General features: G+C 39.4%; 4 protein-coding genes across 4 annotated transcripts; 1 reads left to right on the top strand and 3 right to left on the bottom strand.

Annotated features, from left to right (window-relative positions):
• Positions 1–56: 56 nt before the first annotated feature.
• LOC148918067 (ABC transporter B family member 15-like) lies at positions 57–2,548 on the bottom strand. Its single transcript, XM_089050486.1, has 5 exons — positions 1,379–2,548; positions 1,110–1,178; positions 1,001–1,012; positions 326–510; positions 57–234 (listed from the first exon to the last, which is right to left on the bottom strand). Exons 1-5 carry the CDS (start codon positions 2,546–2,548, stop codon positions 57–59), a joined length of 1,614 nt encoding a protein of 537 aa, XP_088906612.1.
• Positions 1,038–6,275, bottom strand: LOC103329938 (ABC transporter B family member 15-like). Its single transcript, XM_008232468.2, has 7 exons — positions 5,898–6,275; positions 5,742–5,796; positions 5,464–5,642; positions 4,916–5,373; positions 4,260–4,800; positions 2,795–3,697; positions 1,038–2,720 (listed from the first exon to the last, which is right to left on the bottom strand). The coding sequence occupies exons 1-7, from the start codon at positions 6,132–6,134 to the stop codon at positions 2,568–2,570; spliced, it is 2,526 nt and encodes an 841-aa protein (XP_008230690.2). The 5' UTR covers positions 6,135–6,275; the 3' UTR covers positions 1,038–2,567.
• A 9,893-nt stretch (positions 6,276–16,168) lies between these two features.
• Positions 16,169–17,486, top strand: LOC103330198 (uncharacterized). The gene has a single exon (XM_008232745.3). The coding sequence runs from the start codon at positions 16,169–16,171 to the stop codon at positions 17,429–17,431; it is 1,263 nt and encodes a 420-aa protein (XP_008230967.3). The 3' UTR covers positions 17,432–17,486.
• A 49-nt stretch (positions 17,487–17,535) lies between these two features.
• Positions 17,536–22,606, bottom strand: LOC103329939 (ABC transporter B family member 15-like). The gene is made up of 7 exons (XM_089049602.1): positions 22,269–22,606; positions 22,064–22,121; positions 21,761–21,939; positions 21,197–21,654; positions 20,520–21,060; positions 19,437–20,309; positions 17,536–19,109 (listed from the first exon to the last, which is right to left on the bottom strand). Exons 1-7 carry the CDS (start codon positions 22,521–22,523, stop codon positions 17,736–17,738), a joined length of 3,738 nt encoding a protein of 1,245 aa, XP_088905728.1. The 5' UTR covers positions 22,524–22,606; the 3' UTR covers positions 17,536–17,735.
• Between the last annotated feature and the right edge of the window lie 1,313 nt (positions 22,607–23,919).

The raw sequence follows: 23,919 nt of genomic DNA on the forward strand, positions 1-23,919 counted from the left end.
GGATTGGTTAAAGCATAAAATCTAAAAAATAAAATATATACTCACCCATGTATTATTTACAAACGCGATAGCAGCTTCATATCAACTGTCTGTTTTTGCAGCGGCGGAGGTGCATCTTCTTCCTCAGGGATTATCTGATAACCCTGTGGCAGGAACTGATTAAATCCCAAAATTAAGTGGTTGTGCCCTTTGAATAATGCCTTTACTCTCGCACAAACACCTTTTGTGTCGATCCTGAAAGAAACCAAGATATATATAAACAAACAAGCCATCAACCACATTCACCAGGGAAAAGAAAAAAAAAATAATAGGTACGTTGATATACCTTTGAGCCTTAAAATCTTTCATGATTTCAATAAACATGCCATATTCTTCTCTTTGGTCGCCACCCACGTCCTTTATTTGCTTGATAAACAACAGAGCATCATTGATCGACATCAATCTCTGCGAAGCACCACCTGGTCCTCCTCCGCCTCCTGGTGTTTGGGACTGGCCTTTGAAATTAGTGAGCTGATCTCCAGGGAAGAATGGGAACTCGTTAGGGTTTGATCGCTGACAAGGGAACTGACTCGTGTTTTAGGGTTTTGTGTAGCTTTTATAAGCCAATATGAAACTTTGAGTTTAATAATTTATGCATTAGAGCATGTGAGTTGGGCTGATGCTAAATGATTTTAGTAAAAAATCGCGGACTCAAGTCAAGGCCCACCTAAAATTTGGTCAAATTGGCCAGCTAAATTCGGCCCAATTGTAGCTATATGCCTTTCTTTCTTTTTTGTTATTGCCCTTTCAACAGTTTTTTTTTCCCCTTAGTCCAACGGTACTTATTTTCTCAACGTTTATAAGTCATGCATTCTGCCCTAGGCGACTGAGTCGTCGACCCCTAAAAAGCACAACTACTTCTGGCACCCAGGCAAGGCAAGTACGCAACTGATGTATTTTCTTGTGGAAATGCTTGTGTTAGCAGTAGTAGTAGTAGTAGAGTGTCAACTGGAAGGTATACCTGCATCAGTTTCTGAAAAATAAAAACGCTAAGAAAATAATTATACAACATTGCCTTCATCATGCTTTCTAGTTTTCTAATACACTTGTACGTACTACACATAAAATACCATTATTACATAGACATTTAATCGAAGCGCTTTTGCAACATCAAATGCCATGCCATCCTCACTCCTCACCTGCATGGACCATGCATAATCAAGATATGGGATTGTCTACTAGTACTCCTACTATAACTATTTTAGGCCTTCGCCACCGAGCATTTCCATGGGGGGAAAGTACAAAAAGAACAAAAGGAAATTATTTTTTTAAGGCGGGGGGTTAATTTCATTACAATTTAGTGAACACTTTGAGTGGGCCCGGTCCTCTGGAGACTGACCAGTGAGTAATATGCACCGGTGGGCCCCTTACTCAAAAGCGACGAGTGGGTCCCTTTCTCCACAACCTTCCCTTTATCAAGCACAGCGATAAGATCACAGTTTTGTATGGTACTTAACCTGTGGGCCACCACCACGCTCGTCCTCCCCACCATCACTCTCTCTAGAGCATCTTGCACCACCTTCTCTGACTGACTATCAAGCGCGCTGGTTGCCTCGTCTAACAGCAAAACGACGGGGTTTCGCAATATCGCTCTGGCTATGGCAATGCGTTGCTTTTGACCCCCGGACAACTGTACACCTCTGTCTCCGCACCACGTGTCGTATCCGTCTTTGAGCCCCGCGATGAAATCGTGAGCGTTGGCTGCCCTCGCAGCTTCCACTATCTCCAATTCGTCAACTTTATCCGACACGCCGTATACAATGTTCTCGCGTATAGTCCCAGCAAATAACGTTGGCTCTTGGCTGACCAACGCTATGTGCTTTCTCAGTGATCTAAGGTGGTAAGACTTCACATCTCGACCGTCGATTTTGACTACCCCTTTAATTGGATCATAGAATCTCTCGATTAATCCAATGATGGTTGATTTGCCTGACCCACTTTGTCCCACCAACGCCGTTGATTTCCCTGATTCGATTTTGATCGAGAAGCCTTTGAAGATCATCACATCGGGCCTAGCCGGGTACGCAAAATGCACGTCGCGTAGCTCAATGTGACCCACTATTCTTTTGGGCTCCAGACCTTCGGGATCTTCGGGTTCGATCTTCGTGTATCGGTCTAACACGGCGAATACGGACCCCACAGCATCCGAGCCTTTGGCGAGGTCCGTGGTCATGCTACCAGCATCCGCGATGACCCTGCCCGTGCTTACCAAGACCATGAAGGTCTCAAAGAGCTGTTTTGCATGGACATAGCCCTTGGCGACAAGCTTGCCTCCGTACCAAAAGTCGAAGGCCCAAGTGACAGTCGTCAGGCTTTGAGAGCAAGCAAGCCCGATACCCGCAAACCATGACTGCCGGATGCTCTCTCTGCGGGGGCCTTCTTGGGCCTTTTCGAGCATTTTCAATAGGCGGTCTTGTGACGAGAAGGCGGTGATGGTTCTGAGATTAGACACTGCTTCGGCTGCGAGCTTGCTGCTTTCTTCTTGGGATTTTATGGCCTTCCTGGACATGCTTTTGAGCAGGACGCGCCTAGTGTAGAAGCACACAATGATGAGTGGCTGCACGGCTATCATAACCAAGGCCAGCCTCCATGCAATCACCAAACCCATTGTGCAGGCCTACAACCACAGCTGAGATGGTTTGCACAACCAGAGCCATCCGATCACCCACCAAAGATCTCACCTACAAACAATAATCAACCAAACATGTCAATAAATAAATTTGACAAGGTAACATATCAGGCTGTTAATACGTACCACATTGGCATCTTTGGCTAGCCTAGAGCAAATGGCGCCACTGGAATTCTCATCCTGATCAAACCAACCGACTTCAAATGTCAAAATCTTTGAGAGCATCCTCTCTCTAACTCTCTTGGTCAAGCACTCTCCCATGTAGGCAAAGTTATAGTGCTGGCACACATTGACCAGCAACGAGAAGATTGCCAACCCAAGAAAGCACAGCGCAAAAGTCCTCGTCTTGGCCTTGATCTCATCATGGTCCGTCAAGAAATATACAGAAACCATGGACCCCATTGCAAATGCATACGCCGGCTGGACAGCACCAAACAGAGTCGCGCTCAAACAACCCAAAATCGCCTGCTTCCACTCCGGCAGGTTCAGAGCCAACAGTCTCCTAAACGACGGCACGGGCAGCTTCTGCTGATCAAACTCTTCCATATTCTCTTGATCCCCAGCGAGCGACGAGGCTCGTCCTTGCGCGAATGAGTTAGCGGAGCTGGAACGGCTCACCAGGGAGAGCCTGCGACTGCTTGTGTTGTGAATGTCGTTTGAAATAGACGACGAGCCTAACTCCTCTGGTCCTTTTTGTTTCTCTGTTTGTTGCAGACGGACTAACGACGTGTAGTGCCCGTCTTCGATCCGGGACAGCTCGTCGTGCGACCCGGTCTCCATGACCTGCCCGTTTTGAACGACGGCGATCACGTCGGCATTTCGGATGGTGGAGAGGCGGTGCGCGATGATGATTGTAGTCCGGCCGACGGCGGCTTTGTCGAGAGCTTCTTGAACGACTCGCTCGGATTCAGAATCCAATGCGCTTGTGGCTTCGTCTAGGAGGAGGATACGAGGTTTCTTGATGATGGCTCGTGCAATGGCGATCCTCTGTTTTTGTCCTCCTGACATTTGAACACCCCTCTCCCCAACCTGTTTAATTAACATGTTAATTTCTTTTTAGTACTGTAATTAAAAAAATTACTGCATGAAGTAGTGTTAAGGATGATAATCATAATAATTAATAATTAATATCAGGAAAAAAGAAAAGAAAAAAAAGACGACATATAGACAGCTGACACGCATCATGTTAAATCGGAGTTGAATAAACTTGTTGTTTATTGATAATGAATAACGTAAAGTGGTTAAAGAGTGGTTAAGATGATAATAAAGTAATATTAGCATTAAGCATAAAAAATAAAATAATGATGATGATGATGATGACGTATTTGGCGACTGTAAACAGTGATGCGCATGCAGGTGCGGTAGTATATTGGGTTTGTTCTGTTGCTACTTTGGAGGGTTGGAAGGAAAGAAAGTGACCTTCATTCACAGGAAAGTGGGGGACAGAATTATCATACTTTGGATCACTTAGAAAATCTTGACGACACGCAGACTAAAATGGAAAGCAACAATTTGTCATTTGGTTAAAAGATGCGTATCATTTGCTAATTAAACGACACAATAATAATAATTAGACAAGTAATATTTTTACCTGTGTATCATATCCCTGAGGCAGCTGAGAGATGAAATTATGGGCATTAGCGGCTTTTCCAGCGTCAATGACTTGTTCAATTTCGGCATCTTCCTTGCCAAAAAGTATGTTTTCTTTTATGCTGGTTGCGAACAGCGCCGGCTCTTGGCTCACCAAACCCATCTGTGACCTCAGCCACTTTAGCTGGAGCTTATTTATGGCCACCCCATCAAGAAGAATCTCTCCACCAAGTGGATCATAAAATCTCTGCAACAGTGATATCACTGTGGACTTTCCCGAGCCACTGCCGCCCACCAAGGCCACGGTTTTTCCCGCTGGCACTGTCAAGTTGAAGTCTTTGAAGATAATGCTTTCGGGTCTTGATGGGTAGGCGAATTCTACGTGCTTTAATTCAACCTCTCCTGATACTTCCCCCAAAATCTCACCTTCCATGTTGTCTGAATCGATCTTGGGGACCCTTCTTATCACTTCCATTATCCTCTCTGCTGCTGAGCTTGCTTCTGAGAAGTACTTCAAGTTTGATAAACCAGCACCTAGTGCTCTGTTCATCAAGAACAAGATAATTAATTAACCAAACCATGCATTAAAAATATCCAATTTCTGGGAAAGATTAAAACTTTCTTTGTAAAATTTACTGGGTTTTTTAGTGTTCTTACAATCCACCAACGGCTATGGAAGCACCAACAGCAAAAACAGTGCCTCCCTGAGCACCATGGTACATGACCATTCTGCTACCATAATATGACATGAAAGACCAAATGGCGAAGACGACGCCATTGCTTCCAATGGCTAGGCCTTTAGCCAAGCCCTGGTTCAATCCCAACTTGACAGAGCCTTGAAGAGCTGCAGAGAATTCTGAGATGGTTTTGTTTTCTCCGACAAAGGCGTAAACCGTTCGGATAGAAGATATTGCCTGCTCTGCTATTGATCCAGCCTTGTTGTACTCTTCTCTAATCTGCCTAGCTAAACCCATCAAAGTCCTTCCGTACATTAAACCAGGAATTACCAAAAGCACCACAAAAGGAAATCCCACAATTGCTAGCTTCCACAGCATTATAAAGGCCGCCACATAGCTTCCAGAGAACATTGAGGCATTCATCAAAAAGTTTGGCAGCTGGTGGGGGATTTGAAACATGCAAGTTGATTAATTTCAAAGATAAATGAATTTCAAATAGCTGGTGGGCTAGCTTGTTCAAAATCAAACCTTTTCACTGAGGACATCTTGAATCACGAGGCTATCATTAGAGACACTTGTGATGACCTCTGAGGTGCTTGTCACATGCAAATCAAAGTAGCCCACATCTTGCCTTAGCACTGCTTTCAAATATCTGACTCTCATTCTAGCCGCTTGTCTCTCACCTGTTCTTGTCCAGCAATAACCCTCTACAAAAATTACACAAAAAGATTAGTCTTCTTAATTTCATGATTTTTCTTTTTTTCTTTTTTCTTTTACAAAAGAAACAATCTTTGGTAAAAATCCACCTAGAAAACAACAAACAAATGATCCACAGGCCAAGTACAACAGCGCCACTGCATTCTGTCAACCCAAAAAAAAAACCAAACCCCAATTAGATTGATTTGTGCTTGCGTTTATGAGAGAGAGAGAGAGAGAGAGAGAGAGAGAGAGAGAGAGATTACCTTATTGATGTTATGCAAGAAATCATCCTGAGCCGAAGTTGATGAACCTCCAATATTGTTCATCAAGCGGCTAGTGATCAACAACACCAAGGGCGTCGAGAAGCCATCTCCAAGGGATCCAAAGAGCCCTAAGATCATGAAGCATTTATCAACACCATCAGCATGCATGAAAACGGACCGGATAGACCCAACTTTCTTCCCACTGTCCCGACCACTAGGAGGACCTTTCTGTCCCATAATTTTCTCGGCCTTTTCTGAGGAAGAAACCAAACAATCGTTTAGATTCTCAGACCACGTCTTTACGTGGTTGGTTTGCTTATGCCTCTTGTCTAGTTGGTTGCTTCCAAAACAAAGCCTCTGGCCTCAACTGCTGAGAACAAACGCATATGGATATGATGTGTATATATAGGTGTGCCAAAGACAGATAGAGAGGCTTATAGACAGAGGCAGCGAGTTGATTCCATATGGACAGATCTATTGTATTAAAATAAAGTTGGGTTAATGAAATGAACATGTGGCTCTGCTGATGGGAGAAGATCAAGGTTTGACTTTAAGGCTCTCTCTGCAAAAAGCGTCATTAATGACGATCGGTGGGTCAGTGGACCCAATCTATGACCATTTACACCGCATAACTTAATCACGTAATTAACGAAATAAAAAACGGATTGCAGTACAGGACAATGGTCTCTCTCTGATGTGTGTGTATTATTAGCTTCTGGTTTTGGCTAATTAGTTTCTTAATCTGGGAAGCTGGAGTTTTCATGTTACTTCAGCAGCTTGGAAGTTTGGGAGGTTCCAGTCTACTATATATCATCTCCTTGTCGACAAATTAATATGTATACCATTTGTGATTGTGAGGTTCCAGTTCATGCAGATTTGGAGCTTTTATTATCCTCTTCTTTTTCTCTCTTCCAGTTCATCGAAAATTTGGAGCTTTCATATCTGAAGTCAAATCTCAATTACTAAATTTTCATTTAAACAGAATCCATCACCTTATTTTCTGCAAAGGGAAAAAAATATTGAGGTCAAATCTCAATCACTAAATTTTCATTAAAACACCTTCTCTTCTTCAAAAGGAAACAACAGAGTGAAAAATCTCTTCTTTTGGGTTACAATAATGGAGGGCAAAAAAAAGATCTTTCCTTTAAGAGAAGCATTGGATAACTCTCACAACACAAAATGGAAAGTTATAAAAGCTCAATCTACCACTTTGTTTACATAATTGCAATACTTATTTCATTAATTATATATCAAACTCATCACAAGTATATATAATCATCGTATTTATGTGAGCACAACATAACGCCTCCTTCAATAAAATGAAGGCAGCTACAGCTACTTGGTTATACAAAAATAATATTGGAATCAATATGTTTCTCTACATATACATATACGTACAATATTATTTAAATAAAATATTTTCATTCAAGCAATAAATCTGCATTAGTATAACATTAACCCTCCGTTTAGATGAGGAAAAATAACTCTGAATTTAAATAAAAGTTGAAAATTTAAGAAAAGAAATTGACAATTCCCTTGTTTGGCAACTTAAGGTTGGAATTTATTAAATGACGCACGAAAAAAAATTGTGAAAATTGAGACATCAAATTCCATAGTTTAATTTCCAAGAAAATATGCGTAATTTCACAATTTCGATAATGTCATTTACAAAATTCGACATACATAAATCCAAACACTGAAATCTTTAATTGCCAAAAATTAAAATAATAAAAATCTAAATTCCATAATTTTAAAATTCTATACAATTTTCAATTCCTTCATTCCAAATCAACCTTCCATCATAAGCATATTTGCATGTCTGATCCTAAAGATTCGTATGTTTATTTTTTATTTTAGGGTCAAACAAAGATTCGTATATTCCCGAAGTTAATTCATGTGTGAGAGGTTTTTTTTTTTTTTTTTTTGGTCGAATGCGTGAGAGGTTTGTACATCTGTCAAACTAGCTAAAGCCATCATCATATATTTAATTGAGAGCTTGTTTTATGCATGGACCATGGACCCTGTTTATTATTATTAATATAATTAATATAGTATCCTCGTGTGACCACTTGTCTTCAGAAATAATTTGTATCCCTTAATATTTGGCCATTCGATACTTCAAAACCAATAGGTTGAAGTTAAGTTACTGTCTTATGGCCCTAGCTATCGCAATCCAAAGGGTTTATTGACATCCCACGCACTTCCGCCCTCAACCTAAAAAATAAATAAATATATCGCTTGAGAAGATTTACTCATATCCAACACGTAGTTGTCTATTTTTATTTTATTTTATTAATACAAATTATTGCTTATTCTAAAATAGAAAAAATCTTGTCGAAGATCAATCCAAAACTGAAGGGAGCAAAAACATGCAAGGAGGTGAACACGAGGCTTGCACGTTTACCAATATATATATATATATATTTGGCTAAACATATTGCTTGGCGTTTTGTTTGAAATGGTATTTATGAAGAGTTGCATTAAATTTGGCTTTTATTGTGCCTGGTTCTTAGATGTTTGTTCCCAGCTTCAATCCCAATTTTAACGAATTTATAAAAGACTTGCATTAACTAGAAAACCGTCGCTAGAATGCTGTGGAAATTGTGTATCTGCATGGCTAATCCCACCAAATTTGGCCACCTTCTCCACGTGTTGGTGTCAAATTATGGAGTAATAAATATTCCGCAGGCTGTGAAAAAGATGGTTCATTCCTCCCTGTGTCACTGTTTGTTTCGCATAAGGATTCATGATGATTTCTATATTAAAACAAACGTAAAAACTGATGGCTCAAGTACATGAGATTTCATCATGGTGGTTGATTTGTGGAGGAGTCAGATGATAGATATAACATAATCATGGCATGCAGATGGGGAATTGTGTAGGAAAAGGAAAAGGCATGCACTGGCCTTCTCGCTGCAAGAAGAGGAAGCACTGAATTCAAATTCTATGGTGGTTTTCTTTGTCTTCACGATATATCGAAGGGTAAAAGTAGAGATCTACTATTTCACGGAAAGGAGCTGACGTATTTGCATACGAACTTCTATTTTATTTACATATATATTGTATTGAAATTAATTGACAAAGTAGGAGTGTGGAAAACTATATCCTTTAAAAAAATGTAAATGGATATGCAATTATGATGATGTAAGAATTCGAACTTGAGATCCATATTTAAATAAACGAAATATGATCAAAAACTTTGACACAAAAATATCTCATTCATCTCAAAAGCACAGGACTCATAAAATTACACTTAATTCCCTTTTTATAATTTTAAGTTAATTCATAAACGCACCTCGTGACGTTCTAGTTGATGTGATATGCCCGTGCTCTGCTCTTAAACTTAGACCATTAACTAAGGCGAATTAAAAACTAATTTGTACAAATCATAAACAAAGTGGCCGGTTCCTCTAATTAAGTTATAATTTTTTATTAAATAACAGTTTATTAACAGCTAGATTGGTTATATAATATATTATTGGAAATATTTAATCTAGAATTGATCTGAATGCATTTTTTGATGATACCGATTTTAGATGTTGAAAATGATCGGAACCATTCTATATCTGCACATACATATGGTCTTGGATCAAAGGCAGCAGTTGCTTTCTAATTTTGATGTATGGTTTTTGCTGGTTTTACAGAGATATTTTTCACACTATACTAACATTATTAACACCACGTGATGATGTGATGATTAATAAACGACAAAAAATAGCATGATACGCACGCTTGAAAAGATAACAAAGTAGCATCCTAATCACATTCCCAACTGGCCATGGCAGACAGTTGAACAAGCTTGTTAATGATCACGTTTGAAATTTGGAAAAAGCAGGGACAGATTCTTCCATTCCAAACCCAGATTTGGTTGCTTGATAGTTGATAGCTACTAGCTAGCTACATATCAGAACGGCTTAGTTAATCATGTTGGTCACATCTTTCGGTTCAACTCCATTTGTGATATGAGCTTTTTTTTGGCCTGTCAATTCCACCGGCTACCCCATAAACCCAGCACAACCCACTTTAAGTCTCCATCACCAACACATGGCAATTTCTGTCAACTTTTAACACTAGTCCTAAAAAGAAATTTTGGAGCGTCCATGATGATTAAATGACTGATGATGTACTTCCTCGGAAAGGTTTTTGCTTTATGCTTTTCAATAAATTCCAGCATCTTAAAATTAGTGGGATCAATGTATGTGGTAATGTCTTTTCAATTCACATCTTTCGGTATTCAAAATAAATGTGGCCGTGAGTTAGTAGTGAGTTAGGTTAATTGATTAACCATTAAGACAATTAACCCGTCCTTTTACACTAAAGTTTGAATCCTCGTTCACGTACAATAGATTAATTTAACCCGAAATATGTATCTTGAAACAATTCTTTCTTGTACGTTTTGTTATACTCCCATACTGGTGAGGTGAGCATATTTGCATGTAAAAAAAGTGAGAATATGATCTAAGACACCCATTTATATAAAGACAAATGTGAAGAGAATATGATCAAAGACACCCTTTTGTGGATCTCCCACTTGAAATATATCTTAATTCTATTTATTTCATGACCACATCAATGATAATAGCTAGCTCCTAGCCTCCTAAGTACGTACGTAACTGTCTTCAAGCTCGACCATCCATCTCTACAGGGAGCATCTGTATTTGATTACATGAAAATTTTACTAATTTTTAAAGGCATCGTTGGTTGGTTGCTTTGACGAGTTTTATATTCATGGCTTCGGAAATTTACTGGTGCCATTTTCTTAAGTTGTGCTTGTGCTTGTGTGCTGTATCTGCACTTCTGCAGTAGCATAGATTCTATGTAGAAAACAAGGTAGATTTTATAACAGTTGCATTGTGCGCATCAAAGCTGCCATTTTTTTTTCACTCCATAACATATAACAAGATACTGGTTCTAAATGCTTCTTGTTTTGGTGGTCCTCCTCCTCCTCCTCCTTATCGATATTATTATTAACCAATGGCAGCAGCTGCACGATAAAAGCAGGGGACACACGCCAATGCTACTTATTTCCACCATCCCCGTCACCCTGCTGTATATTGTATTTTAATGATCAATATCAGTTTGCTTGAAGCCATTGGTTTTGCATGCACATGGTTAATCTTCCTAATTAGCAATACTAATGACCCGAAATAAAAAAGGGATGAATAGGAGACATGGGCTTAGTCGAGTTGGCCAGAGGAGAAGTGCTCCCCGCTATGCACCTGTGATTTAGATTAATTTAAAGTAGATTATCGCTTGTACCAAAAGAAAAAAGAAAAAAAAAAGGGGATGAAGAAACTAGTTGCTTGTGGGCCTGTTCAGCATCCCAAGCAAAGCTTAACAATAGAGAAGAGTGGAGGAGGGGCCTCAATATGAATATGATTCAGTTCATAAAGTGGTTACAGGGGAGGGGGAAATACTATTATTGCATCAGAGGGCCAAAGAGGCCATGACTAATGCTCCACCGTTGCTTTAGTTCACCTTCGCAATTTGGAAGAACAGTTCCCTTATCATCCCATCCCATCTGCAGAATCTCTTTTTAGCATATGTAGAAACAAGCACATTATTATTCCTCATCATAATTAAGGAAAAAGCTTCTCAACTGCTCATCCAACAATCTCTTTATCATCCCCACCACTAGCAATCACCAATACATACTTGCCAAATATATAGCTATATATATATATGTGGGAGCTCTTTTATTTGAAATAGCCTTGTATATATTTCTTCAAAACTCTCATTTATTTGAGCCCACAGTTGGGAGTGAATGGAATCTGCTTTAGATCTCCTAAAGGTTAAGTCTCTTGAGAGAATGAGGTAAAAGGAAAAGTACTGAGTATGGAAACGAAGGGATGGCTAAAAAAATGAAATAGAAAACAAGTAGTGGCTTTGTCATGATTAGTGCCATGGAAACTCCAGAGAGTGAAAAATATTAACCTGAATTCTGCCATCCATTGCTTTGCCAAAGCCAAATTGCCAATTATTGTTAGAGGATTGATTGCCAAGGAACCTGAATACTGATGTTGGCTGGAGTTGCATTATCCCTATTTGCCTATTGGGTTCCTGCTATAACCAACTAATTTGAGTTTTGACAACTAGGAAACCCACTCATGATCTACTTCCATGATTGCCTCACTCAAATTGTTCTTGTTTCTTTTTGTTGTTGTTGTTGTTGAGAGAGAAAGAGAGAGAGAGAGAGAGACATTTGATAATCATAGTGTGTTGATGTTCTGTGATCATTCAACTGTGCCAATTAATAATCCAATTAATTAGTGAAACCAATTGGTAAAACCCTGTTGAGTTGTAAGTTGAGTTGGACTAAATATTATTTATTCCATGCTTTAAGGCTGATGAACATATTAATTTGGTACTCTTATCAATAATCCCTTTCTACTTAATATTCTTATTAAAAAAGTGAACCCTTCCTTGCCTTTCTTTCTGTAAGCATAAGCCATCAAAAGTGAATGTGTGGATTAAAATAGTATATTGATAGTTGTGTGTCACTGCTGCCCATCTGCCAATATGCTCATGCAGCTGCTTTCAGGTACAATATCTCTGATTCTCCTCCTCTCCTGCTTTTTGTAACTTATCACACAATCAATCCCATTCTTACCACCTCTCATCTCCACCGACCAACATTGCACATGAAGCTGTCACTTTTCTCTCCACCTTACCCACCACATACACAGAGTACCATCAAGTAGGGCTTCTTGTTGAATTGTCATGGTCCGGACATATTGCTTAATTTCATTTACTTACAAATCATATATAATCATAAATAGGTGGTGGTCTAGTCACATAGACACACACATATAGGATAGAGATAGAGATAGAGTGGTAAATTAATTGGTTTTCAAACGAAGCAAGCACATCTAAAGAAAAAAGCACAAGCAAGGAGTTTTATTCTTGCATCGGAGATCCTAAATTCGATTATCTTTTTCCTTAATATCACTTGGATCAAAACAGAAGCACACACAGATGTTTATTGTTTATTATTTATTGTTTACAGGGGAACATATCATAGGGTGTGTCTGGTGATGCCCAAAGTGACTTAAGCCATTTCCCTAATGGTAATAATTATCTCTTATTTATAGTCAAATATTCACGCCGAACTAAGATTCTAAGAATGATAGTGTTTGGGTCTAAAAATTTCACACGCCAGCCAAATTTAAAATCGGCCCATAACAGGAAAAGAAACAGAAGCATGGGCTTTGTCTCCGGAAAATAGCCCAAGCGACTTTAGAAGCCCATGTTTTTGCCAAAAGTGGCAGAGGTTTAAAAACACGAAAATAACAAATAAGATTGCCATTTAATGGTAACTTAATACCAAGCAGGTCGAAAACCTCTAAAAATTGAATTAAACCCCGCTTCTGAAAAATTCTCATCACTTGATCTCGATCCCAAAAGCAAGTCAGCAGATCTTTCTTACTAAAAAAATATTTTCTCAAAAGGGCCCCACGTGATTTCCTGACTTTGAAAAGTCAAAATTCTCAACTAAGACAGAGGAAGTGATAGGGAGTTAATGAAGTCAGGTCTTACAAAAAAAACTTCTCCATTTTTTAGCCAGGGAAAAAAAAGATCAAATCCTATTTCCATATGCACAGAAGCTCTGCACCAAAGCAGTTATATTTCCAAGAGATAAGCAGGTTACAGTTCCAAGAGATAAGTAGGAAGCAAGGGAGTTGTTCACCAGGAAATGCAAACTGACCATCATAGCAGATTGTGTTTTTACAATGAACAAACATAGAACAAGAAGAGTTGGTTGTCTTTCAGGAAAAAGCAAGGAAAAGACCACCATGAAAACTGACTGTTGATGGTTTATCGGCCAAAATAATAACTTCCCTTTTTGTGGCATTTGAAAGGGAAGATCTTTTTAAAAAGTATGCCACCCATTATTAAAAATTAAAACCCCCTAGCATTTTTCTATAAATATAAGAGGAGGTGAACAGATCAAAAGGACAACCAAAACATCAATCAAGACAAAACTCTCAAAGTCACAACTAACAAACTCAAAAAGATCAACTGATCTCAAAAGCTTTCAGACACTGAAGCAACCAAAGCTCTTTGATCCACAAGAAACAAATAAGCTAGAATTCAAATCTCTTATTTCAGTTCAGTTCAGAAAAATAGTTTTTACAAAGCGAGACTTCTATCGTTACAAATTTGGTTCAGCACAAGACAAGTAAAGCAGAATCCGAGTTTTTGTAAAATGAAAACCTCAACAAATTTACGTAAAGCCTTGATCAAGCGTAATGTACTACAAGTGCAGCCCAGTGATTATTAATCCAAATTGTTTTTGCCCTCTTCGCACCAAAGAGTCCCCAATTCTGCCTGCTCAAGAAGCCTTCCGGGGTTTGAAATAGATCGAAGCTTTGTCAAACTCAAACACTGGTATCGATTTTCGGAGTTGCCATTTCTCTTTTGAGTCTTGTAATAGTCATTTCTGCTTAAACAGTTTGTCTTTTTTCATCTATTCTGGCCATAGCTACCAGTTTTATATTGTGAAAAAATTGTGAAGTCCTCACCAGTTTGAGGCAAGAAAAGAACTTACTTGGGAGATATTCCGCACCCAAATTCACAATTGCTTGTTTATAATCAATAACTTGGGGCGCAAGTTATCTAATTTTTAGAAGTCTGCTAGGGTTTTAAACTGCTAGCAGTGACATGCTCAAACACAAAAGAAAGTTGACTTGTTGACCACCAATGATTGTCAAGCCAATAAGGAACTTTACCATACCATCACATGACTAAATAAAAAACGGGTGAACAAATAGTCCACCGCTTATCAAATAATTGAAGACCTTTGCCTCTCACACCTCACCACCAGCCTTTGTCCCTGGAGACTGCACTACTTGTTCCTCCAAATGATAATGGACTGTAGGAGTTTTTGAAAAAGACTTGGAATTCCTCAAATTAAAAGTAATTCTAGCTTCAACCAGGAGAACCAAGTTTATCAAAAAAAGCTATTTTGTAAAAAAATATCGTCATTAGTTTTTACTTAGAAAATAAATTCTCTTGCGACAAGAATTAATGTATTAAAATAGTTAGGCTGATTTGAGTTAAACCATATATATATACAGAGAGCTTCCATTGAGGGATCTCTCAAATAAGCTTATTTGAGAAACACCCCTTGTAGAGCCCACTCCGGATTGTATTTCACTAATCCAAACCGTCTATTTTGTAGATACACATTCAAAAATCATTTCTACAAAAAATCACTTGAATCCGATATCATTTGACCATTCAATTGATTTATTGAAATTTTAGTATTTTCTTGAAGCACCTTGTTCATTGATTTTGTAGGACACAATTGGATGTCGAAATGGTTTCCGATTTGTCTAATTTTTTGTAAGGATTATCTATGAATGAAGACCTAAAAAATAGATGGTTTGGATCATTGGAAAAAAAAATTGTAGGGTACCCTAAAGGGCGTCCCTCATATAAAATTATTTGAGGATACCTCAATAGAAGATATATATATATATGTAAGAAGCAAAAGGCAGAGTATATATATAAAGCAAAAGGCAGAGAATGATGAAACATTCAAAATACCAAAAAATGCCTTTGGTTAATGCAAATATTAAAAATTAAAATTATTAGTTACATGAGGATAATATGGTCAATTTATATTTTTCATATTAAAAAAATTAAAATTAAAAACAAAATCAAACAATGGTCTTATTTTTATAGAACATAACTAATTACCCATTTTATATATTCTTAATTCTAAAAAAAATAAATAAAAAATTAAAAAATACAAACCGATTGACACACATGTGAGGGGCTAGTTTTAGACAAAAAATGAAAACAACACATCAATATGACAATATCAAACTAACATACCAAAGAACAATAATTTATTTACATCATAAAACCAACGTACTTATACAAAAAATACCGTAAGGGTCTTGTAACTCAAGTGATTAAGAATATTTACCCACTTACTCGAGGTCTTAGGTTTGATTCTTGCCTTCCCAATGCTTGAAATAAAAAAAGGGAAAAAAAAACTTTTTTCAAAATGATTTTCCAATGGGCTAATGCTGCGTTAATAGGCAGCGCTGTTTATTGTTGGGCGGGATCTTTTATTGCAATAAGTCTTATTTTACCCAAGACTGGCCCATCATATGGTCCTAGTTTTGCCGGGCTTCAATTACTTGTTAGACTCAGATTGTGTGTTGTTAGTAGTCCCACTCTGACTAGGAATCCCAAAGCAATAAACCCGATTTATATTTCCCCACGTTAACATTCACAACCCACAACATTAACATTCCAACATGACGAGAAGAGACAAACCTCCTCCGCCTTCAAGCTCCCGAAAGCGCAGCGAAAGAAGAGCTGGTAGAAGAAGACATGTTGCTGCTGGTGGCGCTGACAGCTCTGAACAACTGCCTCGGCCATCGGCACCGAAGACAATTTACAGTTACTTAGAAGGGTTGTACGAGAGAAGAGGATCTGACCGAGAGGAGGCACTCGCTTCAATAATTGGGGTGTTAAATAGCAGATTAGAGCATGACTTTCTAGAAAAGAATTTCGCAAGTTTTCTATACAGGGGCTTGAATTCCTTCAAAAAGGGTTCCTCCAAGGAGAAGCAGCTATCACTTCATCTCGTAGGGTTGCTTGCCATGATCATTGGGTATGAGGATAAAGTGTCTGAAGTGTACAGGGAGTTGCTTCCTGTTCTTTCTAAAGCTCCGAAATCTGGAACCACGGCAGTGAAGGTATTAGATTGTTTGGGCATTGTGGGTTTTTTTGGTGCAACCAACTCAGAGGATATTCAAAATGCAATGCAAATTATATGGAAGTTCATTCATGCTGATCAATCTGATGCAAATGAAGAAAAACATTCGGCGGCGGTCCTAGTTGCTGCAATCAATGCTTGGTTGTTTCTACTTACGAGCGTGGAAGGATGGAGACTCAGACACAACAACTGGAATGGAGCCATTGATTACTTCTCAACCCTGTTGTTAAAGCATGATGATAAATCAGTCCGTGTGGCTGCTAGTGAAGCACTAGCTTTGATTTTCGAAACCGGTAGTTTGGAAAAGTTCTGGGGAGAAGGAAAGGAACGTAGCTATTCTCATATGCAACAATTAGTGAGGGAAAGTATCGTTGCAAACGACGTCCGCCAAGTTGTGAAATATTTTGAGAATTTTCAATGCCCGGGAACATCATTAACAGTCAATGGAAAAGATCTAAAGCTATCATCATGGTATCAGAAGATCCAGTTACAGTTTTTGAAGGGTTTTTTAGCTGAAGGGTTCGAACTACAAGTGAAGGAAAATGAAAAATTACAGAATCTGTTCGAGTTCAATCCACATCGAATTATACATTCGGGTCGAGAATTGTATGCGTCCACCACTGATAAAATCAGTGTCTCTTTCTTTTTACCTGAAGAAAGAGACCCTGAAAAATTAACAAAGGAAGATCGAAAGAAACAAAAGATTTGGAGAAACTCTGTTCTAAAGAAGGCACAGACACAATTAATGACCAAACATCGCCGTTTGTCTGAAGAAATGAACCGCTCCGACCATGATTGACCCTGAGAGGGAACTTAAACACATCTTATTTTCAATTTTTTTTATAGTTAAAAACTGTGCCTTTATATATTCATTTTATTAATTAATAAAGATTACAGCCAACGTGTCTAGTCGAATGTAAAAGAGTTTTGATTTAAAAGACATCTCAAGTTTGAATTCCCACAATATCATAATTATGTGTAATCTCTGTCTTCTAATTTAGACTATCGCTTCTATTAAAAAAAAATTAATAGAGATTACACTTGTTCACAGTTTCATCTTTTCTATGCCTTGAAGCCCAGTACGCACAACTTTTGTTAGTCAACTAAGGCTGTGTCTTTGGACCAGGAAGGTTGACCAAGGAGTAATAAGCACCTGCGGGCCCCTTAGCCAACAGGGAAGAGTGGGTCCCTTTCTCCACCACTTTTCCTTTTTCAATCACAACAATAAGATCACAGTTATGTACGGTACTTAACCTGTGAGCTACCACCACGCTAGTCCTCCCCAACCTCAACCGCTCCAGCGCTTCTTGCATCACCTTCTCCGATTGGCTATCGAGCGCGCTGGTGGCCTCGTCCAATAGCAACACTGCTGGGTTTCTTAGTATTGCCCTGGCTATTGCTATCCGTTGCTTTTGACCTCCAGATAGCTGCACCCCTTTATCCCCACACGACGTGTCGTATCCGTCCTTTAATCCGCTGATAAAATCGTGCGCGTTGGCTGCCTTTGCGGCCTCCACGATCTCCGTCTCGTCCGTCTCATCGGACACTCCATATACAATGTTCTCTCTTATGGTCCCACCAAATAGCGTTGGCTCTTGGCTGACTAACGCCATGTGTTTCCGCAACGATCTAAGGTTGTACGTCTTTAAATCTCGGCCGTCCATTTCCACCACGCCTTTGATTGGATCGTAGAATCTCTCAATTAATCCGATGATGGTCGATTTGCCTGACCCACTTTGTCCCACCAACGCCGTAGATTTTCCTGCTTCCATCTCAATCGAGAAGCGTTGGAAGATCATCGCATTGGGCCTAGTTGGGTATGCAAAATCCACGTCACGAAATTGAATTCGACCCGTTATGTTTTCTACTTGCCTGTCTTGAGGAACTTGGGGCTCGATTTTTGTGGTCCGGTCCAAGATACTATAAATGGACCCGATTGCATACAAACCCATGGCAAGGTCTGATGTCATACCTCCAGCATCGGCTATGGTTCGGCCGGTGCTGACCAAAATTATGATGGTTTCAAAGACTGCTCTTGCTGTGACGTGGCCCTTGTTGACAAGCATGCCTCCCCACAAAAAGCTGACACCCCAATTGAGAATTGTGATGCTCTGGGCAAACCCGAGCCCAATACCTGCGACCCACGACTGTCTTATGCTCTCTCTACGTGGGCCTTCTTGGGCCTTTTCTAGCATCTTCAGAATTGTGTTCTGGGCTGAGAAGGCAGTGATGGTGCGGATGTTGGAGACTGCCTCGGCAGCAAGCTTGCAACTTTCCTCTTGGACTTTGATGGCTTTTGTGGACATTGTTTTGAGTAGGACTCGCTTTACATACAGGCTGGCAATGACTATGGGTTGGGCGGCAATAATGACCACGGCAAGTCTCCATGCTATTATTAGCCCCATCGTCCATGCTATGGCGATGCCTGAGATGGTTTGTATAAGAAGACTCATTCTATCACCCACTAGAGATCTCACCTGCCAATAATATAAGAGCATTGTCAAAATCCCATTTGGTTTACAAGCGATAGCCCACACAGACTAGCAAGTTGTCATATGGATTTGAACATGAAACCATTAATTTGTAAGTCACAATTTTTTTTCCACATAATTAGACTCCGTTGACTAGTTTTAAGCAGCTAAACTTTGCTCGTGTTAAATTCTAATATGAAAAAAAAAGATTGTTTGGTACCGATCACCGCAATATTTCCTCCATCAACAATGTATGAAGTATTGTAAATTGGTATCGGGTACCAATCAATGAGCAAATGTTTTTACCAATAATGTTGAAATAATTAGACCTACCATTTCGGCTTCTTTGGTGAGCCTAGAGCAAATGGCACCGCTGGAGTTTTGTTGGTGCTCGAACCATCCAACTTCAAAAGTGAGTATCTTTGAAAGCAGCCTCTCCCTAATCCGATTGGTCAAGAGCTCTCCCATGTATGAGAAGTTGTAATGCTGGATGATATTAACCAGCATTGAGAAAACGGAGAACCCAAAAAAACACAACGCAAAAGTCCTTATTTTCTCTTCCATCTCATCATGATTTGTCAAGAAAAACACCGATATCGTGGTCCCCATGACGAATCCGTACACCGGCTGAACCGCTCCGAAAAGAACAGCACTCAAACACCCTAAAATCGCTTGCTTCCACTCTGGAAGATTCATAGACATCAATCTCCAAAATGAAGCTCTGGGTTTGATCATGTTGTTTGGATTTTCTGTAGCAGTAGCAGCAGTATCCAATCCAGCGTCCTGGGGGGTCGAATTCAATTGGCTCGCAGATGATGGAAGAGCAGGACTATTAGTACTGTTGTTGCAGTGACATTGATCTTCTGAAGTTTCTTTTGGAATTTGTTGGAGACGGACAAATGAGGCGTAAAGCCCATTTTGGTTTTGTACTAGCTCGTCGTGTGAACCAGTTTCCGCGACGCTACCATTTTGCATGACGGCAATAACGTCGGCGTTTCGAATGGTGGACAGGCGGTGTGCGATGACTATGGTTGTTCTGCCCATGGCTGCCTTGTGGAGAGCCTCTTGAACAAGCATCTCTGACTCAGAGTCTAATGCGCTGGTGGCCTCATCAAGAAGAAGGATCTTGGGTTTTCTGACTAATGCTCTTGCGATGGCAATCCTCTGCTTCTGTCCTCCTGATACTTGAATGCCCCTCTCACCAACCTGTTGGATTTGATTTAATGAAGTTTTGCTACTATTTATTTAAGCAATATCTTATGGATTTACCAATTTATTTATTTATACTAGCAATAGTCGAGCGGGCTCACTATCTTGACCAAGTGGCCTAACATACATGTGATTTGCCAATTTATTATTACTGTGATAAATTGTTGTTCTACTAATTGCTAGTAGGGAAAGGGAATGAAAATTAACCTGGGTATCATATCCTTGAGGCAGCTGAGATATGAAATTATGAGCATTGCTAGCTTTGGCAGCCTCAATTACTTCCTCAATTGTACCATCTTCCTTGCCAAAGAGTATATTCTCCTTAATGGTGGTTGAGAACAGAGAAGGCTCTTGGCTTACTGCTGCCATTTGTGATCTTAGCCACTTGAGCTGCAGCTTATCAATGGCAATCCCATCTAGAGAAATCTCTCCCTCAAGAGGGTCATAAAACCTTTGCAACAGTGAAATCACTGTGGATTTTCCTGAGCCACTAGGACCTACCAAAGCAACTGTCTTTCCTGCTGGTATGTTTAGGCAAAAGTTGTTTAGTATGATGCCATCAGGCCTTGATGGGTAGGCAAACTTGACCTGTTTAAATTCAACTTCACTTGAAAAAATTTCCAGAATTTTGCCTCTCATGTTGTCTGAATCAATCGGGGGAACTAGTTTTGTAAGTTCCATAATACGCTCACCAGCTGAACATGCTTCAGTTATGTACTTGAGATTTGATAAAGCAGAACCCATTGCCCTGTTTCTCAAAGAACAGAAGAAGTTAACCCATCATTTCCTTTTTTTTTCTTTTTTCTTTTTAAATTACAATTTCTTTTTAAGATCGCATAAAATTCCATGTTATGAAGTAGAATTGAGAAGAAGTTATTGCTTACAATCCCCCATTGACTATTGAGACGCCAACTGCAAAAACATTTCCTCCGAGCACGCCGTGGTATATAATCATTCTGCTACCAGAGTAAGACATGACAGCCGAAATGGAAAAGACAGTGCCAGAGCTACCAATTGCCAAGCCTTTAACCAAGCCTTGCCTCAACCCCAACTTAATAGTTCCGTGTAGAGCTGCAGAGAATTTTTGAATGGTATTGTTCTCTCCAACAAATGCATAAACAGTCCTAATGGAAGATATTGCCTGCTCTGCTATTGTCCCAGCTTTAATGCACTCTTCTCTTCTCTTTTTAGCTAATTCAGTTAAAGTTCTTCCACAAATCCAACCAGGAACTACCAGAAGCAAGGAAAATGGGAGCCCCAACATAGCCAGTTCCCACACCATGAAAAATGCTACTGTGTAACCCGCAACGAACGTAGACACTTTGCTTACAAAATCTGGCACCTGATCATTCAAATTCATTATATGAAAAAAAGAGTTAGGACAAAATAATGTTTCTGATATGTTATAACTTGATAGGAATTAGGAAACTTGACTTGAATGTAGAAACCTTTTCACTGAGAACATCTTGAATGATCTGAATATCATTTGAGATACTTGTGACGACCTCCGAGGTGCTGGTTTCATTTAAATCAAAGTAGCCCACGTCTTGCCTTAACACTGCTTTCAAATACCGGCTTCTCATTCTTGCAGCTTGTCTTTCTGCTGTTCGTGTCCAACAATATCCCTCTAACATAACAAATTACACTGAGAACACTATTCGGTCTGAATTTGATTTGTATATTTCAGTTGTTGCAAAAACAAAACAAAACAAAACCATGTTCATGTTTATGTAGTTAAATCGATTACGTACCTAAGAAGCAAGCAACCCATGAGGCCAAAGCTAAGTACACAAACGCTAGCATTCCGTTCTGCATGAGGCCATCCACAACAAAATCCAAAGATTGTGATTAGCTTTTTCTGCATATTTTCAGTGTTTGTGCATGTGTGAATGTGAAAAATTAGAAGGTCTAGAGAGAGAGAGAGAGAGAGAGAGAGGGAGAGAGAGAGAGAGAAACCTTATTGATGTTATGGCGCAAATTACGAGCATCCAAATCTGAGGCTCCAGCTCTGTCTGCTCTGCCCGTATTGTTTATCACCCGGCTACATAAAACAATCACCAGACGTGAAGTGAAGCCATCGCCTATGGCTCCAAGCAACCCCAGAGTCATCAACCACTTGTCAACTCCATCCGCATGCATGAAAATGGACATTATTGACCCATTTTTCTTCTTCTTCTCTGCTTCATAACTAGTTTTCTCTGAACTGCTCATTCTCACTCTTTCAGTCTTTCTCAGATAACAAACAACAGGTATAATTAGTAAAATATGTCCTCACAATGCCTCCCTCTCTAATATATAACTTATTTTTCTTTTAATTTATTGTAGGAAGTGCTAAATTTTGACTTTAACCAATGTCAGGCTAAATGTTGACTGTTTTATAGGATCCCGATAACTTTATTTGTTTACCTTTGGTGGAAGAAAGGAACACAATGCTTAGGTGCTCACCACCTCAGATTGCATATACAACTACAGCTTTTTAATCTTCGTACGGAGACTGATTTGCAGAATTTAAATTGATATCCCAGAATCTAAATCACCTAGTAAGAAATCCAATAATTTTGAATTTATTCTAGTGTATTTAGAGCATTTCCAGTAGTAGCAAATTAAAGTTTGTTGACCTATGTAACAATTTGAAAATGTTTATTTGCTATTTGAAATTTTTTGCTGCAACTGACTTAGGAATGGCAGAAATCCCGGCGGGGATGGATCCCTATCGGGTCTCCGACCCTAACGGAGGGAGATTTCGAGGCAAAACGGGTATCGGGTACGGGGATCCCCGAACTTGAAAAATTCCCGACATGTATGGGGCGGGGATGGTATTGGCATCTTTATCCCCGAACCCGACCCAAAAATATGTATGTTTATATTTAAATAAATAAATCATTATGATATTTATATTTAACCCTAAGTTAACCTTCCTCCCATAATTCTTCTTAATCTTCTCTGGCCTCCAGCCACACCTCTCTTTCTCTCTGTTTCTCTCTCCCTCTTTCCAGCAGCAGCATCCCTGCCGCCCGACGCTAACTCAAGTCAACCATAGGGCTCTGACTTCGGCTTCTTGAATTGCAACCGCATCACTCCACTCCACCATCTTCTGTCCGACTGTCATAGCATGGGCGCTGTCAAAGGAGCTCTCTGGCTATATTGCCCCACAGCCTACCCTTCACAAACATAAACGTATATACATGTATTATATATTTATGTTTCCATGTGCAAGTTGCAACCAATGAAAATTTATGTTTATATATTTATGCTTTCCCCCTCAACCGCATCCCCCAAAATTTTGTATGATGATGATGATGAAGATTTGGATTATATATATATATATATATGTTTTGTCAAATTGAATTGATGTGATTTTGAATTATTGAGTTGAACTTTATAGTTAATGTATGTGTTGAATGATAATTTAATATGAAACTTAATGTTAAAATGTATGATAAATATTTTTTTATGCAATAAAATGGGGGATTCGGGGCTGGCATAGGGGATAGTCCTCCAACAGGGACGGGAATGAGGATTCCTCGAAACCTATTAAATGGGGATGAGTTCGGGGACATGGGCAGGGATGGTGAGCAGGGACGGGGATGATATTGTCATACCCGAA

This window comes from Prunus mume, linkage group LG4 (assembly GCF_029339155.1).
Source record: "Prunus mume cultivar Tortuosa linkage group LG4, ASM2933915v1, whole genome shotgun sequence".
Classification (NCBI taxonomy): domain Eukaryota; kingdom Viridiplantae; phylum Streptophyta; class Magnoliopsida; order Rosales; family Rosaceae; genus Prunus; species Prunus mume.

Bases quoted from the DNA above. Each gene is read 5' to 3' on its own strand.
- LOC148918067 (XM_089050486.1), bottom strand. From the start codon at position 2,548: ATGTCCAGGAAGGCCATAAAATCCCAAGAAGAAAGCAGCAAGCTCGCA. The intron at 1,179-1,378 runs GTCAGTCTCCAG...TGGTCCATGCAG, and splicing joins CCGGTGCATATTACTCACTG to GTGAGGAGTGAGGATGGCAT. The intron at 235-325 runs GTATATCAACGT...GGTTTCTTTCAG, and splicing joins AAAGATTTTAAGGCTCAAAG to GATCGACACAAAAGGTGTTT.
- LOC103329938 (XM_008232468.2), bottom strand. From the start codon at position 6,134: ATGGGACAGAAAGGTCCTCCTAGTGGTCGGGACAGTGGGAAGAAAGTT. The intron at 4,801-4,915 runs GTAAGAACACTA...CTTGATGAACAG, and splicing joins TCCATAGCCGTTGGTGGATT to AGCACTAGGTGCTGGTTTAT. The intron at 2,721-2,794 runs GTACGTATTAAC...TATTGTTTGTAG, and splicing joins TAGCCAAAGATGCCAATGTG to GTGAGATCTTTGGTGGGTGA.
- LOC103330198 (XM_008232745.3), top strand. From the start codon at position 16,169: ATGACGAGAAGAGACAAACCTCCTCCGCCTTCAAGCTCCCGAAAGCGC.
- LOC103329939 (XM_089049602.1), bottom strand. From the start codon at position 22,523: ATGAGCAGTTCAGAGAAAACTAGTTATGAAGCAGAGAAGAAGAAGAAA. The intron at 21,940-22,063 runs GTACGTAATCGA...TTGTTATGTTAG, and splicing joins ATGGGTTGCTTGCTTCTTAG to AGGGATATTGTTGGACACGA. The intron at 20,310-20,519 runs GTTAATTTTCAT...CAAATCCAACAG, and splicing joins CTCAAGGATATGATACCCAG to GTTGGTGAGAGGGGCATTCA.